Below are 21317 nucleotides of genomic sequence, written 5' to 3' on the forward strand. Positions count from 1 at the left end.
GATATGAAATGCAAGAGGCTGAAATAACTTTTCTTTAGACGTGTGGCCAAGCTCAGATAAAGCAATAGGTGAACAGCTCCATCCTATGGAGTAGAGCTGCTGCTCCTCCATGTTTACAGAAGTCTTTGTGTGTCTTAGTAGATTCATTTCTCTGTAGAGATATTTGTAAAGTCATCCTAAAAATCACCCTTAAAGAAAAATGATGTATTTAATTTACATACAGTGATACAGTATGATTCTAATACAAGGCATTCTATTTATTTAAGCTCCTTAACCACATAACTAGCATTTTTTAAACTCTACTTGTATTTTGTCAAAAAAGTAGTTTTCATCCACAACTGATGCCAGTGTGACCCCAAAAACACTGTCTAAATGACATTACTGGGCCCTGTACTATGGACCCCTGTAACCTAGCTACAACATGTTAGTCTAACTAAGGTAAATCACCATGGTAACTTTTGTTGAACAGCTAACCTGGTTTGGAGCAGGTTATGTTTAAGCTAAATAATCAGTGAGTACCAAAGCACTGCCTCTTGACCAATCAGATCTTTTGGAATTGGGTCATTCTCTGTGACAGCAGAGGGAATATTTAGAGATGGATGCAATTCTTTCATCTACCCAATAACGTCCTTTAGGAAAGGTACAGATTTTCATCTGATGGACTGTGATATTTTAAACTGATATCACAGACACATTTATTTATTAATTCATTGGTACTTAAATAAACGTTAGCACTGCTGAAAGCCTCAGCAAGAACCACTGCTACACTGGTTTACACAAAATGGTGAGGGGTAAGACAATAAATGATATATAAAGTACAAATAAATTATAGAGTACATATGATGTATGATTACTGAGCTCTAGGAACTAGGTGCCTTTCACACGGTTCCTGAGAGCAGTTTCTCAAATGGGGACACGGGATCTTGGCACTAAAGGGGGTACTTATAGAGATAGAGCAGAAAATTAACTAATTAAAGCATTAAAATATGGGTTTTGTGTTTAGTTTTAAAGAACAATGATGGAAATGATCTTGATTAGACCATGAACGGAAAATACGAGAGAAACAAATCTATTCAGGAGGCACTAAATACCATTTAATTTCACTTAAAGACATTTTTAAAGATGTGTAACACTAATTCATTCCATCATTATGCTTAATAGTTGATTTTTCATAGAACTATGAGTAGAATGATTCAGTCAGACAAAGAGGGTACTTGGATTCAGAAATAAAAATGGTACTTAAGCCAAACCACTGCCCTAGTGTCATCAGAGCCATAAATAGAAATACATTTGTCTTGTAATTAAGTCAAACTAATCAGAATGTGTCCATTTATTGTACGATTAATATTGTACATTCCGCCAAATTTACGCATCAACAGTTGGCCTTTTTTCTTGACTTTTCGATTATGATTAATCATATTTTCAGGAATTAAAATCCATAATTTAGGAACAGAAGTTAGAAAATGAATGAATGGATGTTTTTAGGAAATGTTCCTCAATGGTGACATACGTTGTTCTGCACGGTTTTCCCCGTGTTTGCAATTGGTCAGACTCAGTGAGCTCCACCCCTTTTGTGAGCTTGCACTGATCCAGATTAAAACCCCTGGCTTAAATTAACATGTTGACAACCCACTTTGAAGTACAGCTGATCTGTGATTATACAATATTAACTCATCGGAGAATAAACTGACACACCGATCAGTTTCATTTTATTATGGCAGACACTTCTATTCATGCTTCTACTCAAACAGCATGAATGAATGAGAATCCACCAGCTAACAAATTCAATTCCATACATTTTCAATAACATGTCATTGGGTAAATAGAAAGTATTGCATCTACCCATTTATCATCTCTCTCCGCTGTCAAATCACATCTGCACAGCAACCTGTACAGAGAATGACCCGCCCATTCTTGGGAAGGCTATTTTCTAAGAGAAAAGACTGAACAGGAGGCGGGGCTTTTATACTCTTATGATCTGTTATCCAGAACTTGACCCAGTACGGACCAGGTTAGCCATTCACCCTAAAGCTACAATGGTGATTTACTTAATTACAGCATACAGAATAAATCCTGGAAGTTAGGGTGTAAAGAGGAAATCTAGCTTCATATTTCAGGCCTTAGATGACAACAGCAGTAGTGTAAAAACCTAAAAGAATACAAAAACATGTAAAACGTATGTTCACATTCATTTATGCAAGAGAAATACAACCATTCTAAAAGCACACATCGCTCTGCATTGTAGGAAATATTGAAGATGAAACGTTTTATGCAAATGAACCTCAAATCACTGGAAGACAAACCACAAACCTCCAAGTGCAAATGCAGTACTGTTCAATGTTTTTTGATAATCTTAATCAACAGAGAACATCAGCCTAAAGAGGTGCACTGATATGTAAACTTCATCATACCAACACTGGAAATATTGTTACATTAACGACAAGTTGCAGGATATTTTGGGTGTGTTCGTTGAGCCAAAATTTTCAGTTTATTCACTAAAAAGACGTTACTTTGGTCATTTCCAGGGCCGTAAACAACTGCAGGACAATTTGGAGCAAAAAAGGCACCATATACTTATGGGTATCAACTTAGTGGACACCATGGGCAGAAACCCTCTGAGATAAGTACCACTTACACAGAACTACAAATCTAACCTTTCATTCACAACAAAAGAACCACATTTATTAATTCAGTTCGTTCAGGGAGCAGCTAGAAACACACACATTCCACCTGATGCTAAAACCACCAACCTATTACACCATTTCAAGACCCAACTGTTCAATGTCAGCTCTTTCTGAGGGTCAGTGTGACAAAACCATAAATTAGTGCAAATTTCTTCAGTCGAGGTGAGTTTTGACCTCTGAGGGAATCCGATCAGGATGATATTTAGAAGCTGAATAATGAAGGACATGCTGCTGTAAGATCCACTCACCTTTTATCTGGATTTCTAACATCATGATACCAGTTTTATCTGTGAGCACAGGAAGAAACAAAGTCATCTATACTATGCACTTGTACCTTGTTACACAATAACACATTAACCTAGTAATACTTCTACTGTAGGTGTCAGAAAAAGGTTTAAAATGCTACAAATATCACATTCTTGTAAAATATGTCATTCCAAGGATCCCGTTACGGATCTGGTATTGCCACACTTCTCACAGGACAACATCAATGTAAGTTGAGAAGATACGCGCTTCAAACAGTGAAAGTCTATTTAAAAACCTAAATACACATTGAAATCTACAGGGAAAGTCCTGCAGATGCAGAAGCAAGCATACTAATCATTCTTGGTCACTCCAGTGCAATCAAAGTCCAAACAGGCTGCTCGTGTTGCTGTATTTGGCTTCTCTACGAGGCAGCCTGCTTTACTAGCTTATTCAAAGAGAGACTGAACCACACACAACAGTTTTCATACTGAGAGCTAATAAAAAGGTTAGGTAGATAAGGGAGGTCTGGGTATCTTAGGGCATTCAGTTTCCAACTATTAAAAATCCTAGGATTCATATCAAAATATATCCATCTGTGTGTGTGTGTGTGTGTGTGTGCGCTTGTGTGTTAGTGTGCATTTGCAGAGGGAGTGCTGATATTGGAGAATAATCTGTAAACTTCTCTCTTTCACGCTGTGCAAACTGCATTGTTTTCAGAGAAGGGAGGAGAGGTGAGAGAGATGCAGCGAGTTTCATTTGGCAGCGCAGTAGTTGAACATGGAGCTGGGCATCAGGTGGAGCTGACGGTGAAACCTAGCTCTGGAGCAGGATGGGATCCTCCAGCTCGTGGAAGCCCGGCAGAGAGCTGCTCTGACTCTCCCCAGAATCAGAGTCGTAAGGCGTCTCTGGAAGCTCCGTAAAGCCCCACGCCAGCTGGTCGTCTTCGAAGTCGGAGCGCACTGGCACGTCGGTAAGATCCTCCTCCTCGTTGGAGTTGAAGTCCTGAGGGATGTAGAGCATCTCCGGGTAGTTGCGTGACACCAGGTCGCTAGTGGTGGTCAGAGACATTTTCCGGAAGGCAATGAGATGCATGTGAGAATACTTGACGTACTTGTAGCGCTTGAAGCCCAGCGACTCCACCGCCACGCGCCAGCTGCGCATCATGAGGGCGTGACGGTTCTGGTGCGATGAGTCGGGCGTGATGATGAGCAGCAGGCCGTGCAGCTCCAGCAGCTCATGTGCTTTCTTACAGCAGATCCAGCGCTGATAGGGTGAGGGAAAGTAGGAGAGAAGAAGGGAAAAGACCACCACGTGGAAAAGCTGGGCGGGCAGAGCATCGATGGGGTTGTGCAGGTGGCGGAGGAAAGTTTCCACTGCGTCACCTGCAAGCTGGAGAGGCTGCTGCAGCTGGAGGTTCAGGAAATCACACTTGTAGACACTCTGGAAAAGGTTGAAATCAGGTTTAGACATTAGCCGCTAGCGCTAATGGGTTTTTTGTGCTCAACACTAACCAGGGTTGGGGTCAATTATAATTGTAATTGTGTAATTGATAATTCCAATTATGATGTTATTATAATTGTAAAAAAAAAAACATTTGCCCTTTTAATCATAATTAAACTGTAACCGAGCTCAGATAATTGACTTTGTAATTGTCATGGAAACCCGGAAATTAAAAACTTTCAATTACAATGAATTCAATTAAACAGAAAACTGTGGAATCATGTTACAGTTCTATGGTTTAGACATATGTAGTTAATAATTCTAAAATTATGTTACATATCAAGTTTTACCATTTTTAAAAGAAGTGAAATTGAGGCGTATACGACACTCAGACTAAAAACTGATACAAATAACAGGATTAAAATGGAAACAGTACAGTGTGTGATTTGATACTCTGCCATAACAATAGGGGGCGCTGTGACTGTTTTAGTGCTGCTTGTTTAGACAGTTGAGCCCCCACACTCAGCTCTCTTTTATGCACAAATATGTTTTAAGCTCTGGCACCCTGGCAGATCCAGGTGGTGAGTGCGGTGATTCTACTTTTGGTATAAAAATATAATAAAATAATATATATTTTTGTTCAACTTTGCATGGTGATGAATTAAGAAATGTGAAGTTTATTTTGGTTTATGAGTTCAAATGGTTTGTAAGAAGGTTATAAGAAGAAAATATTAGTTAAAATATTCTTGACAATTTAAATAGAATCTGCATTTTGACTCATCTGTTTTTTAATCCAAAATATGATCTCTATGTATTCAAATTGAAAGGAGTTAAGAGCATCATTGCATTCAGGATTCAGATCGAATTGTTGGTTGAATATATCCCTACACCCCTAATATGCATGAATGTTTCTGTGTGAATAATTTCATTATTTGTAGCAATTAACGCAAATAATTGCATCATTACCTTTGATTGCAAAATAAAATAAAATGTAATATATATTGCTTTATTTTATTTTAAATGTACTGCAATATAAATCAAAGTGTGATAACATTTGAACATATGAGTTAAGAAAGTCGGAGGTTCTGTGTGTCCTGCTCAGGTGCATCGATTCAACGACCTCGACACAAACTGCTTTGTAGCATTATTCCACAGAAGAATGAATGTGTTACCATTTCAAGGTTGAAATTTTAAGTTTGAATTTGAAGCACATGGAATGTATATTTGCTTCTTATTTTCCTTTGGAGACAGATATAGTCTGATATTGAACATTATATATTTCTATTTTCTGTGCTTCCTTTTTGTTTCTTTAAATAATTACACTTTGAATGACCCCATGCAGGCTATTCTACCAGTTTTTTTGTTTTGTTTGTAAAATATGCCAATAAAATATATTTCATACATAATGTTCTCATGAAGGTGTGCACATTTACAGATTAGTTGTTTAAGTCATATTAAAAGAAAAAAATTATCGCAATAAACGCCTTATACTTTAATATTGGGATATATCGTATCATATCGTGACCTATGTATCGGGATACGAATCCTATCGCCAGATGCCAGCCAATACACACCTCTACTGGATAACAAAAAAGGGATTTCAAAGTCAGGATAATTTAGATCCATATTAGACCTTCTGAACAACTTGACCCTGGGAATTAGTCCATATTCATATTACAGTATAGATGTCCGACCTGAGCCGTTTTAGACACTTCTTTAGAAATGATGCTCCGGTCGAGTCAGGCTTGGCTACTTTAGCTCCATAAGGCATTGAACATTTTAAATTTAAAACAGATTATTAAGTAGGGAGTCAATGGGCCTGTTTCACCTGATAAAAACATCTGTCTCCTCAGTAATAAGGCTCTGGGGCATCGCAGACTGACAGATGTGTGGTTATCCAGATGGATACCAACAGGCAGAGAGTGTGCGTGCCTGTGCTGTTGTTCCCCGTGCATGCTGAACATTCCGAATGCAGAAATCTAGGAGGTTCCTACATTGCTTAATAAATGCGAGCTTTCCACACAAATGTGAATGTGTCTTTAGTATAAAAAAATAAATAAATATCTAATATCTGTCAGACTCGGGTCAGGTTCTGTGCTTGTTCTGTTGGGTTGACTTCACACTAGTGCTGTGCAATGTGGAGAAAATTTTATATCACAATAGAGGTAGATTTATATCTTGATAATGATATATATCCCGGTATAGTATTCCTTCCTTAAAATTACATGAAATGAATGGAAAATTGCTATTCATTATTTATAAAAATGAAATAAATTTTTTTTAAAAATCCATAAAAAAAATGGTATTTCTCCTTCAAGAATCTTTTCAATGAAGGTATATTTTCTACGTATGGTGGCGGTATCACTAAGATCTGAAATAAAGGGTGGCAAACCAGTTGCATCCCTAAATCATACTGCAATGATTAGCGCTCGTGCAGAAGAGGTGTAGACCGCCCTATTTAAATGAGCGTTTTGCTAGTTCAATGTAGAGAGGTGAGTACACAGAAGTACACAATGATATTTGAGGAAGTTACAGTGGAGGAAGATGGACTTCTGTCTGCTGCACAACATTTAAGAATGTAGAAAACAAAATCATTTTTTATTATTTTTTTTAAATCAACAAATTTAAAATCTAATGATAATTGTTCCCCCTAATGTATTGTGGATGCTCCGCCAGGTCCTGTAACTTTGCACTTATCAGTCCATGAAACCGTCCTATTGATCTGAGTTAATGCAGCAACACAGTCTGTCAGTCAGTCAGCACCATTTGAAGACGATCTACTGGATTCCTGAGACTTTTAGATGTCTCTCTGCTCTAACACACCTGGTTGAAACCAATGTGTTGTAATCAAGCTCTGCAGAAGCATGACAACGAGCCATTCATTTGATTCGAGGACTGGATTTCGCCACCCCTGTTTTAAACAGTACCTGTAGTGAATTTTACTTGCAAGCTCAATCAAAGATCATACATGATAGTAGAGGTTTCATTAGGTTATATTATTTAAAAGTCCTTCTAGAGCAGCAGGAGATAAATTAACACCAACACTTGTGAGACATATTTGCAGCTATTTTGCTTGGAAGAGTCAGATTGGCTATAGCGACACAATTTGTAACCAGACTAATTGATGATTCCGGTAGCTCTGGGGGATGCAATATGGCTGAAAAAAAGCAGCGTTTCACCTCCGCATACCATAGTATCCATTTTCTGCATCTTTATTGCACTAAACTAAACACTTAACGCTTATATCCGAGCACGGCCCGGCTGGTGTTAAATGATGTAGAATTAGGCAGGGATTGGATGTAGCCCATAATGACAGTGGAAGGCGCTTCAGTAGCTACGGCAGTCACGTCAACTGGGACCAGCTTGCTCCTCTAACGGTGATGGAAACTAGTATCTCTGGGTGACGTAAACATGCTACTGCAAAGTAGCAGTGTTGCTGTGAGTAGATTAGCCTGCTTCATGACATTTTAGCAACAGAGTAGGAGCAATACCACACACATTAAATGTGCAATATAAACGTTATATTGCACAGCATTGGTTCAGACCTTGTGGTGGCACAAGAATGCATCCCGAGATGCACTCTAGTCCATATTCAATATAGAGAGGATGAACAAGTTAAGTTTTGGGAAAGGTGTTGGACAGGATCAATCGAAGAAAAGGTTAGAAAAGACGTAAACAGTGGCCAGGGTGAGTTGTACACGCTTGATTTTATGTGTATGTATATATATATATACACGTAATGACACATACAAGAAAACATTCTGCTTATTTTATCCGCAAAAGGTGAGTTGCTCATACCTCGACTGCAGGAACAATGTCAATTCCAACTGTTAAGAACTCATCAAACTTCAGGAAAGGGTTGAAGCAGCTTCCCACATCAAGGAGGCGCATTTTCCCCAACTGAGAGATGGAACTGCAGCAAATACAAAAACAAATGAAGGTGTGTCAGTACCTGCACATAATAACTGCAGTGCCTGATAAAGCAGAAAATCAGTGGAAATAGACCTGACCACTGAAAAAAGATCTGTTCATCTAATCCCTCAATTTCTTCTTCTGGCAGTGACACATGGTGTTTAGCTTCACAACCCAGGTTTTTCATGCAATTCTCCTACTGCCCAGTCCTATGCTAGGTAACCGTTTAATAGAGTTTCTTGGTTTCCAACTGGAAGAAAGTTGTGTGCATAGCAAACTCTGGCCCTGGAGGGCCATCTTAAACTGACTGTAAGGGGAGTATTGTTCTCAAGCTTTCTGCAGAGATAAACAATCACAGACATTTATGCTAGGGCAGGGCTGGCCAATCCTGGTCCTCAAGAGCCACTATGCAGCATGTTTTAAGGCTGGGATACACTGTGCAATTTTTTCAATCCTTGCACTCAGCTTCAGCTCAAACTGTGCGACTCAGACGCAGAGCCGGAATGTGCGCACAATGACTGTTCTCACACTATACGATCCGACACTCTGACACGATCTGACTGCTCACACTGTACGTTCATACACGACACATCGGGGTCTTGTTTCCAGAAATGCAACGTACAAATTAGAAGAAGAAGAACTCTGAAGCGTCACTATTAAAAAAAAGATGCGTGATGAACCAGGAGCTGGCTGGACAGACGTGGGCATGACCGTCTGTCAATTTTACAGCGGTCCTACGGTGTTCGCGCATGCACAGTGTCAGCGTTTACGGTAAGCCGGTCTGTGGCACTGCTTCAACTGTGCGATACCATCATGTTTGAAATCCTTACGACCTACGATTGCTGATCGGGAGCTGGTCGTGAGGTGTTAATCGTTCTTGTGACCCCATGTATACTACACAATGCACGACACACGATCCCACAAAATAGTCGCACGAGTCAAAAGTCGGCTCAAAATGGGCCAAAAATCGCACAGAGTATGCCTGCCTTTAGATGTTTCGCTCTTCCAACACACCTGATTGAAATGACCAGGATCGTTATCAGGCTTCTGCAGAGCTTGATGAGTTAATCATTTGAATCAGGTGTGTTGGAAGAGGGAAACATCTAAAACATGCTGAATAGTGGCTCTTGAGGACCAGGATTGGCCACCCCTGTGCTAGGGCATCTGGTAGTGCATCAACATATAAAACCTACAGAACTGCAGTCCTCCAGAAACATGGTTAGAAAACTATGGTGCAATCTCTATGATTGACTGGTGACTTGCTCCGGTTGGGATAATATGACTAAGAAGATCAGAATAAGCACATATAGAAGATGGATGATGTTAACTTACTTTTTGTTGTTTTTAATGATTCAAAATAAAGTACATTTTAAGTAAAACCTACTAAAAGTAGAGAATCAGCATAGTCACCGGAATCACGCAAGTCGGGTCGCTTGAAGTTGTGACATTTACATTGATTTTGAATGTGATCTAGTCACTTCAGTCGCATTCGAACGCACCTTAAAGCTAAAAGTCGCTCTTAGTGATGCCACTCTAAGAAAAATCTTAGAATTCCTCAAACAAAGATTTTTCTTAGAAATTTTCCTTGTTATGTTAAAAGTAATTCACAAAGCCTCTTAGGCCCTAAAAGAGCTCCTAAAGTGAAATACTATTAGGAGTAGTGAGGAGGACTTTTAAGAAGCCTAAAAGTGACTTAAACAGACAGAAACGAAGAGAAAGTTTAACGACAGTGCTTTAATAAGATGCTACCGGCTTATATGTATTATTATTAGGGTTATAGTGTTTCTGGTTTGGTTTTTTTTGCACCATCCACCAAATCACATTTCCTGTATTGTTTTAAACTCTTACTGGCAATAAAACTATTCTGATTCTGACTTTTCTCACACAACGTAACGCGATTTGTTCGCTCCCTTTTTGTGTGCTGCTATTGCCGCCCTCGCTTTGATTCCAATAGGCAACAGTGCTTCACACTCGTATCTTGTGTGCACAGAGAAGGAAGAACGCATTGATTATCAGGACAATGAGCTCCAAGGTCTGCCTCTTCCTTTGTGCAGTGATCCCAGGACCTAGTTTCCCTCTTAATACTCTCGTATTTCACTTTTTTTAAACAGCACCAGCAATCGCAGACAGCTGCGTCTGCTCCACCATTGATATCAAATACATAAAGCTGGAAAAATTACCAATGTAAATATATAATAATAATAAATAAGACAATCCATATAATAATTGGCATGTGAATGAGGTTCAAACAATCTAAACTGTACAAATTAATTTTATTTTGCTGGATTAAATTTATTTCATGATTATACATTTCTTATTGCAGTCCAAGTATGATCCATTGATTTTATTCTGCATGCATTACTAGGAAAACTCCTTTTTCCCCCCCATTCTCTGACAACCATTCACAGATTTTAGCAGACTGCATCATACCCAGCAACAGGATCAACCACACCTCCTCACTAAGAGAAAAATGTCTGTCAACTCTTGCTCAGAGTTGCTCTAACAAACTTCCTGAATCACTTTTAAGCAAAGATTCCTTGCTAGGAATCTTTAGGCTAAGTTAGGAGCTCTCTGAGAGGACTCTGAGAACCTTTGTGAATACGGGCACTGGTCTTTATTCCCGAGTAGTTTGCAGAATGCTTTTATAGCACAGATTGGCGCATGATTTGACATAAAATACAGATCAATTGTGTCAGACATGGAGCTTGCAGAGAAAAAAAAACAACCCTTAAACCCTTGGACACAACACTGATAAATGTTTGTTTCCAGAACAAAAACGAAAAGAAAATCCCAGCTTTTATCGAAGTCCAATGTTATCAGATTAAAATATGAAATCACTGAAAATATTTTTTTAACTTTGAAACAATAAGAAAGGAGGTTGATGTGTAATTCTGAAGATGTCAAATGGGAAATGTTTAGTACTGATTTATCCATTTAATTATCCAGATAAGACGTCTTTTGGGTCTGGTTGCAATTTGCAATGCACCATTACCATTTGCTCCTGTATAAAAATCATAATGTTATGGCTCAACAGTGGGTAAAAGCTAATAATTGGACATACCTGGGGATGGTGCTGTACGGTGGTACGGGCGCTGCAGTTAGTCCACTGGAAAGCGCAGCACTTTTTGCATCTTTTTCCAACATTCTTTTCATTCCTCCATCCAGAAAGTATTCCTGACAGACACTGTGGAGGTGCAACCCAACAGTTTAGGCCTTTGCCAACACTCAAGGACTCCAAGCCAAACGTCACACAATTATCAGGGTATCACCACATACCGGTCCTTGTCCTTTAAAAACAAATTGGCATTTGTTGCTAAGGACAGTAATCATTTTTTTAAAAAATCATATAAAGACATAGTGTAGGCATCATAGATTAGAAATTCAAAGATCATTTGCCTGAAAGTTGAAATTGCCATACAAGTTTGTTTTGATCTCCATTGTAAACACTCAGTTTATTGACTTTAATGTAAAAGTCAAATTGCATTGTGGGTAGTGGAGTCCTGTAGACAGATGTATAAAAGTGTTTTTAGTTTCTGTTTGAGTTTCGTTGCCATACAAGGCCAACAGTGACTTGCTTGACACCATGTTTGTTTTAAATTGTTCCCAGTATTCCCCATGATATCACCTCACTCAGCGAGGCGTCGCATTTTATCCAGATTCACAACGCAATGTGTGAAACCTTTTGGACAATGTCAATAATAGTGTACTATTTACAGTGGAGATCAAAGCAAACATTTAAGCATCAACGTCAACTTTTTACATCCTATTTTGAGCAAATGATCTTCAATGAGGCCTACACTATGGTTGTGTTGTAAATGTCATACTAACGTACTACTCATACTAAGTCAAACGTCAAAATGAGTACCGTAATTTCCGGGCTATGAAGCACACTGTATTATTGGCTGCATTACAATAATTTAGCAATTTTCTAAGAAAAATCCACACAAATGCCGCAGCCTAACCTAGGCCCCACATTATTGGCTGATGAGGATGTCCTTCAGATAAGTTTCCTTTACTTACATGAAGTCTCCTCGTCACTGCCCCACGTCCACATTTCAGTCCATTTACAGCTTTTTATGGTCACTTTTTACTGGAATCAGACTGATACACCACTTCATCTGCTCTTCTTACCGTGAACTACCACGGAGCGATCACAGCGAGTCGCACTCAGAGTCAGAATACGGACGTGATCGCTTCTGAACAAATCCAACGTGGTGATTTGGCAAATTCATGCTTTTATGCTATTATTACAAACTGGCTGACTTTTACTTCATCCACACTAATGCTGCTGCAGCCGTCTCTCTCTCTCTCTCTACATTTGTCTGCGTCGTTGCTATGTTGAGGCAGTGTGTATCATGACAAAATGAGTGATCAGAATGATTCAGTACAAGCAAGAACAATTTAATGTTAACAAGTTCATTGTTCCACCTGGTCTAATGTGACGGAGCTCAATTTTGTGGCGGCATGAAGCTTATAGTCCGGAAACTACGATATGGAGTGTGTTTACATTAGATAGTATCAAAAGACTGAGTATGTGATAAAATACCCGGATGTATACTATCTCAAGACATTTTCTAAGTATGCACGGGGGACACACTAGTCATACTCAACCACCCCATGATGCATTGCGAACAGAATGTAAAATCGTCCTGGGACCGGCTTTAAGCTAAAAGTCAAACATCCCCTTTTCAAACCAAAAGCATCTCTTCTACATCGTTAGCAGCTTCAAACTTAACTGGGCTTCTATTTAAGGAACAAAACCTGTTTCTCTCTTCACATCTGAGGGGACACTTCTACCTTGGCTCTACTACAATGACCTTTTATTTATAAATGCTTCCATAAATGTCTTAAAAATAGAATAAAATGAAGTGTACCACTGTGCTCTTAGCTTCATCAAAGACTGTGGAAACAGTATCCATCACTATCTATGGGTTTCCCTCTCTATCTGTCAGCTCTATAATTATAAATGTCTCTGAGTTTAATGGACACAGATCCAAATCATTGTGGTCTGCGCTAGAGCATGGCTGGAAAGCCTTCAAGTAGGTACACTACTTTTCAAATGTCATTGTTCCTGTTTTACTTTCCTGGAGGCAAAGGATTGTTTAAAAATTGTGTTGTTGAAACTCAGTTACTGCTTTCCCAGCGCTCTCTTACAAAAAAGAGACGTTGACCTCACCTGCGACACCATTCGATGCGCCCCTCGCCCTCGCAGTTCTTGGTCCAGTGATTGTCAGCAAGGTTCTTCATGGCGAGCGCGTATTGGCTCAGCGTTTGCTCGTCCTCACAGTGTTCACGCCAAATCCTATCAAAGTCACCCACTGAGGAAAACAAAAGGCAAAGCAGCTCATTTTAGTGCAGACCTTCTGCTTTTCCACCCTGACCTATTCAATAAGTGGAAAAAGCAAATCCTCTTAACCTACTTGCCAGCTTTTATCTTCCACTTTAGCCCCAAAAGATGATCGCACTGCTGAGAAATACCTGTGGAAAGCCCCTCAGGCCATGGCTGCCAGTTCAGAGTCAAATCTACTTTAGATAATCATTTCACAAAAACAAAGACGCAACCAGTGCATCCTTACAGCTGCCTGCAGCATAAGCAAACATGCTGATAGGACGAAATCCCATGACCAGGAGGAAAAAAACATTTAGTGAAATGAAAGAACAACAAGGGGAGTGGTGGTAAACAGCTGCACTGATTCTACACCATGCCTACTAGATCATGCTTTTCTTATTAACCAATCACGAGGTCTGCTGGGAGAATGACTTCTTGGTGCCTGTTTGCAAAACAACCCACCGCTCTATGCTGTGTCAGACATTTCACTTTTCAGCAAACGATTCTTTGAGCCCAGGATGTTATGAAGTCTGGCCTCCATGGATCTAACTTGTTTCAAAAATGTTTTTTTTTTTTTTTTAAATACCGGTAATAGGTTACACACCAAGCAGCTCAAGTCCAGTATCCCATTTCTATGTAAGCACACTTAAAGCTGATATCTGGAGTTTCTGAGAAATCTTTGTTTATATATCATTCTTTTGACATGCAAAAAAATACCGAAATAGTCTTTTACTATGGTCTACTGCCGGTGGTCATTCATATACATTAATGTATATAAGTCCCGCCTTCGTCCTATAGACCCCTATACAAATGGAAACGATCGCCCAGCCAATAGGCTTTGACTTAGTGTTTTTGTGACTGTCAATCAAAGTGAATGCAGAACTGTGCATGGAAACAAGGCCAGCAAATTTTGATTTTGGCTCTTACCTGACCCATAAACCTATATCAATGCAACCTTGTTATGTTCCGCGATGCGCATGCAGAAAAGTAGAGGCGTGGCTTCGGGTAGATTGCAGAGGCAGGGGGAGGAAGTGGAGCGGCAGGACATCGAGATGTTTCTCAGAAACTCAAGAGAGCAGCTTTAAAACATGGGTGTTTGAAATCAAGTAGGACAAACTAGGAGAATCGTGACATTTAAGGAAAATGTGCTAATTCTTCTTAATTTTACAATTCAACATATATACAAACAATATAAAAATAATTTAGAAGTTCCTAACTTATTAATAATTCAGTTATTTTTACTTTGAGCCAATAATCATCTGGATGCTTCATGGGCCTTAATTTTGAAAGGCCTGCCTTGAACCCCTTGGTGTTTTTAATTTTGCACTGAGTAATATTTTCTGATAAGGTTTCCATTCAATTATATATATATATATATATTTTTTTTTTTTTTTTTTTTTTAAAGAAAAACTAATAAGTGCAATAATCTTTATTATCTATCCTAATTTCACCATTTGTAAACCACAGTGAATGAATGAAAATCTCTGAAAAAAAAATGTTTTGTTCACTCCAATGGTTTAAACTCTGGTCACAACCAATGGGAAGGGGCGGAAGCCTCAGCCTGTGTATAACCAAAACATATAATGATGGAGACCAAGCAGACGTGTTGTCTTGTACTGAGCAGCAGCTTTGGTTGTAAATATAGTTGTTTTTTTTAGCAAAGGAAAATTAATACTGCCTACAAGGAGTAAGGAAAGATTGTGTCCAAAAGAATGAATGAATAAGCAGCTGAATATGTATAGATATAACAAAATCCTCTCCACATTATCAAGCTCACAGTCTCGGGCTATGCATGGGTCGGACACTCTTCTTAAAAACTTATAAAGATACTCTCACTGCTCCAATAACAAGACTGTTAAATCAATCAATTACGGAAAACACATTCCCTACCACATTAAAAACAGCCACTATCATTCCAATCCATAAAGCAGGAAATAAACAAGACATCAACAACTACAGGCCAATTAGCATTCTCCCCGTTATTACAAAAGCAATAGAAAAAGTGACCGTTGAGCAACTCACACCACATCTAGAGGACGAAGGCCTTTTACATCCCATGCAGTTTGGGTTTCGAGCAAACCACTCGACCGAACAACATGCTGCCTTCTCACAGAAACAATAAAACAAAATCTAGATAATGGAGGAGTAGTTGGAGCAATATTCTTAGATCTTCGCAAGGCATTCGATACAGTCAGTCACCCAAGGTTACTTTTAAAATTAACTAAATTTAAACTGTCAACAAACACTCTAGCTTGGGTTAAATCCAATCTGTCTGGTTGGACCCATTATGTCCGTGGATGCTGAACAGGTGGCCAATAAACTTACAGCAGGAGAAGGAATGGAGAAGGCTGCAATAAAGCTACATAATTCATGTCTCGCATTAAACGTAAAGAAAACAAGAACAATGTACTATGTAACAAACTGTCATCCTTTCCAAACATAACTGTACAAGGGAAAAATAATACAAAATGTCACTGAATATCGTTACCTGGGTGTAAATTTAGACCCAACTCTTAGTTTTAAAAAAACATATCAAACAGATGTGCCAGAATCTCAGGTACCGCACAACATCAAAACTTTCAAATGTATTAGAAACTCATTAACACTGGAGGCTGCTCAAACTTATTTTAATGCAATGATTATGTCTCGGTTTTATTATTGTATAATGTGCTGGTCCCAGGCGAGTAAAACCACTCTGAGGCCATTGGAAACTCTACACAAACAATCGCTCAAAATCCTTGACCGAAAACCACGACAACACCATCACTGTTCAGTCCTTCAAAAATATAGACTGTTAAATTATGATTGGCCCATAGAATCTTAAATAATTCTGCACCAGCACCTCTGACGAACTTTATACAGTTCACTTCTGCTGTGACATCTAGAACCACATGAGCATCCACCAGGGGGCAGTGTACCATACCCAGATGTAAAACTTCATTCACACAATCATCTTTCACATATAAAGCAATAAAGGAATGGAACAAAGTCAAACTGACTATTTCCTGTTCACTGCAGAACTTAAAAAGTGTCTGTAGAACAATGAAAGCTGCTCACACACATATTGAGGCGGACACTATGTTTGAACCATATGACAACTTACCGGTAATGTGTATATATTCATGAACGAGAACAGATTAACGTGTATTTTATAAAATGTACTGTATTAAACTTGTGGTTAGTTTATATATAATGTCAGAATGAGATAATGCAGTTATGCAGGTAGCCAGGGAATAGAGCCAGAAACTAGCTATTTCGCTATACTCTGGTGTAGAACATCTTTGTCTTTTATGATCTTAATGTCTCTATGCATTTGTCACTTCAAATAAAGAATAAACAAAAACAAATAAACATACTTCTGTAGATATATGTTTTTAGTAGTGTACATACTAAACTCACTTGTTTACACAGATCTGACCAGCATGCCCACTGGGATTCTCTGACATCAGAAATTATTGAAATTCAAAGCCGTGTTTAAAGGAAATTAATCTTCAATGTAGCACTGCCCCTCCCCCACCGTGGACTGGTCATGTACTGCAGGACATTTTGCACTGTGCATTTATTTACCATCAAGTATTTGATTATCTACCATCATCATTGTTCTGATTGATAGTTTATTTATTAAAAAAATAACTAGAAAGCAAATTAAATCCCTTTACTATCCCTAGTAATCCCTAGTAATGTGCTTTTTAACAATGGAGAAAAATATAAACCCTATATTATATATGTATATTTCTGGCTTTTTTAAAAATTAAAATTACTGTAACATGAGATCAGATGAAAACTCAAGCCAAGCCTGCCTGTTAGCATAGTCGGTAGCAGGCAAGCAGAGTATATCTCTATGGTAACCGTCTGATGTTCCCCTTTGATTTAACAATTTCCCAGCTAAACTCAACTCATCCAGGATAGCTGGAAAATCCAGGTGTAGCTCCAGCAGCAGTTCCTCACTAGTTCACTGCTTCTTCTCCACTTGACTGATCAGAGGCGAGGACTTGGCTCTTCTTACTCTCAGACAACAACATTTTAAGATCAAAGCACTCCGGGTCATAAAGCTGAAGCAAATGTTTGATCAGTGCCCAGTTGTCATTGGCCTGAGTGAGGACACAGATAAGGACTAGGAGCAGCACTCATCAGTGACTCATTAAGTGGTAGGTTGACTGGTTCACATTCAGAAATGTTCAGAAAACATTCAGAAAAGATCAAATGTCCCCTACACTATGACATTAAATCATTCTGTTTCCTTAAAAATAAAAAAAATCAAGTATTTTATTGATCAAATAGTGCTGTTAGTTGGTAGTTAATTTGTCAAAAAAAAAAGCCTAAAAGTGTCGTAGAAACAATTCCCGATTATTTTTTTAATTAACTGTTAAATCTTTGAGTACGCCCTTGCAATGTGCTCCTGTACCCCTGTTTGAGAACCACTGCCGTAGACAGATGCATACTAGTGTTTCTACTTCATTCTTACTGTGTACAGTGATTTCTTGTGTTCGGCCCTAAAACACTGTCAAAGTCACTTGCCAGAACATTTCTGGTGTTTTCAGAAACTGAAAGCTGTGGCAAACCAATGGTGGATAAAACGGGAATAAAATGGTGAACAAAAATGGGGTGAAGTGAATGACTTTCCTTTTCTGGCAAACAAACAAACAGTAATGAAGTAAAAACTATTCTATGCATACTTCTACGAGACCTCTCATCCTATAATGCAATGCATAAAACTTCTAACAACGTCAATAAAAGAGTGTTTGTGGTGGAGATCAAAACAAACTTTCAAGCAGCAATTTAAACCTTTAACATTTTTTAGAGCAATTTATACTTGATAATTGGAAAAAAAAAAAAAAAACAATGAATATCTCAATTTGTAACTGAGCGAGCTCAAGAAATGTTATTACTCTGTTATGTGGGGTTGGTTTAATAATGTATATGAAAATGCAATGGTTACTATGGTATTTGGCCTGACATAACTATGCTTTTTACCGGACTAAAAACTAAATGGAGAACGCAATAAGCATTCATTTATATCATGCAACCTGTCAGAAGGGATTACATTTGGGGTCCATAAATACTTGAAGACACCCTTCATTATACAAATGAAAGCACAGATATCACAACACATTTTAAATGAGTCCTCTACCATTCATTCACACAAGCTGTTCATTCATAAGCAATATTAGGAGTGTGACGATATCTCGATACAGCAACATATCGCAATATTTTATTTATTTTTTTACACGATCGAGTATTATATATATATATATATATATATATATATATATAGGTCTTCACAGAAATTTTGTCACTATTTGAAGGAACCAATATATTGTTTGCTGGAATATTGCATTATAATGGTGTCACTGGTAAGAAAGACCCTATTTTTTGTTTACAGAAAGCACTATTGGAGATACTTATTCATTTACATTGGTATGTTGACACTTATTTACAGAAATGTTGCACTAAAATAGTGTCACTGTTCATAGGACACTTTTTTAATTTTTTGTCTTTCAGAGATATAAATTTAAAAAAAAAAAATTTAACTTAATCTTTTTTGTCTTGTTATATCATAAATTATCGTAGATTGATTTCTGACCAATATATCAATAATCGCAGTATCGTCATATCGTGAGATAATCGTTATTGTGAGCTTAGTACCGTGAGGTACCCAGAGGATACCCACCTCTAAACTATAGAGAGATTAAGTCCCCTAACATACATGTTGTTGGAGTGTGGGAGAAAACCAGTTTAGACACTGGATATTCACACTAACTGCATGATGTAAACTTGACACAGAAAAAGCTCCAACACCAGCACTGAGCAGTGATATGTCACGTTGAGCAAAAAGCAGAAATGCTGCTATGAAGAGGCTATCACGGGACTGCAGGGTGACTTTTCAAACGGAGAAATGAAAATAACATGTTAGTTAAAGGCAGACAAACCCCATGGACACTTCTGTACACACTCACAGTCTGTTTCTATGTGAAGTCCAAACGTTTAACAGTGAAACTATAGAATGTAATGTTTGAGTTTGGGCTGAGGCTGAGGCCTGCTGTCACCCGCTGAAGTCAGACCGGGTGAGAACCACTGGGTTAAATGTCCTACTGTTAATAACAAACAACACAGTACATAGCAGAGGTCTATTAAAGGCTGGGTACAGGTTGCTATGGAGAGCTATGTGAGCATTATAGAGACATATCAGACAGGTGCTCTTAATGTTATGGCTGCCTATTGTATATTGGGGGCCTGAACCAGACAGTGTTGCTTTAAAGGCTTTAGTAGAACAGGGGGCTCTGATGTGGAACCACCTGGTCCAGGTGTGATGTAGTCTTCAGACTACGTGCTATGGTAGTGTTCAGTGATCATAGATCACATAGATCTGCTTACCCTCTCTGTACTTCCTGCGCAGTCTCCTGTGGACGTTTTTCACTAACCCTGACAGCTTCTCTTGCTCCTTCTTCCGCGGAACCTCAACGGGAATGGGCATAAACAGAGGCCCAGTGTGGGCTTCCCCAGTCTCCACTTGTTCCCTGAGGTCCATGGTACCGAACTGCCCCTTTCTGAACCGCTCCGGTCGCGGTCCGTTGATCCTGCTTCCCCTTTGGCCCTTTTTTTTGACTGCTGGCACACCGGCAGGCCGGCCAACAGCGCCTCAGCTGATTGGCTGACAGCGGCACACATGGCACAGAACTGGCAGCTTCTTGACCAATCAAAGATGGATAGATAGGGACGTGACTGACGTGCAACTTTATTTAAAAGCACAGTGGACAAAACACAAAATAAAAACAAATAATAATGAAACCTAGATAGGAGACTTAGCCGAGCTGAAATCCTGGTTTAGGGGTAAATTCATTCATTCAGGATGTAACTGGAACAGCCGTTTAATCAAAGAAACGGGGGTATTTATTATTAGACGGGGTATTAATTGAAATATGTCAATAATTTCTGATGTCTCACAAAAGTCTAGGAAGCAGGGTGCTTAGATATGTGTATAAAAAGTCATCTGTGCACAATGAACAACATTAATCAACATGCAAAATGTAGGAAAACATCTTGAATGTTGGTTAGGGCTTTGATAAAACAGTTTATTATGACATTTTTTTGTAATAAAGTGATGTTTTGTATCAGCAAAGTAATATCAAATTATTTAGTACTACCTTTGCCTCATGGACGCAACATATACTAAGATGGAATTAAGCATCTGACATTTCTGAACTCATTCATTAATCATTTTTATTTTTTTTTTTATTATTATTTTTTTACTGTCGTACTTTATCCACTTCATCCAAGTTTTCTAGTAAAATCACTATAACATGTAAATAATAGTAGCAATGCTCAGACTGCTGCTTTTGAAGGTGCTTATGGGGTGGAAAAAAGTGCAACCACGTGCAACTGCCACTGACATAGAGTAATATTTTGCTACACTGCCAAAACTTTGCATATTTTTCAATCAAATGAGTAAAACTTGAGTTTTATGAAATACTATCTCCCATGACAGAATAGCAGGAAAATCACACAAAAGTTACCGGTAGAAAAAAAAATCACATATTTTTTTCATTCCTGAAGTGTAGATTCTGAGGTTTCTGTGTGTCTAACTGTAACACTGTGACAATACAATAACTCACAGCTTATCCCTACAAACCCCACCGCCACCTCGAGGCCCTCCGCCAGCAATCACCCCACACACACCCTAATGCCCAATCCGCTGGGGGAGGGCC

General features: G+C 38.6%; 1 protein-coding gene across 3 annotated transcripts; it reads right to left on the reverse strand.

Moving 5' to 3' along the window:
* Positions 1-274: 274 nt before the first annotated feature.
* On the reverse strand, positions 275-20281 carry samtor (S-adenosylmethionine sensor upstream of mTORC1). 3 transcript variants are annotated; one of them, XM_028451753.1, is made up of 5 exons: positions 17508-18831; positions 13459-13600; positions 11344-11466; positions 8169-8283; positions 275-4370 (listed from the first exon to the last, which is right to left on the reverse strand). In XM_028451753.1, the coding sequence occupies exons 1-5, from the start codon at positions 17509-17511 to the stop codon at positions 3744-3746; spliced, it is 1011 nt and encodes a 336-aa protein (XP_028307554.1). In that variant the 5' UTR covers positions 17512-18831; the 3' UTR covers positions 275-3743. The 3 variants fall into 3 exon arrangements, with proteins under 3 accessions (XP_028307554.1, XP_028307555.1, XP_028307553.1); XM_028451754.1 differs by lacking the exon at positions 17508-18831 and adding an exon at positions 13703-14356 and having other exon boundaries at positions 276-4370; XM_028451752.1 differs by lacking the exon at positions 17508-18831 and adding an exon at positions 19987-20281 and having other exon boundaries at positions 287-4370.
* Positions 20282-21317: the final 1036 nt, after the last annotated feature.

The sequence above is a fragment of the Gouania willdenowi genome, chromosome 6, assembly GCF_900634775.1.
Source record: "Gouania willdenowi chromosome 6, fGouWil2.1, whole genome shotgun sequence".
NCBI classification, from domain to species: Eukaryota; Metazoa; Chordata; class Actinopteri; order Blenniiformes; family Gobiesocidae; genus Gouania; species Gouania willdenowi.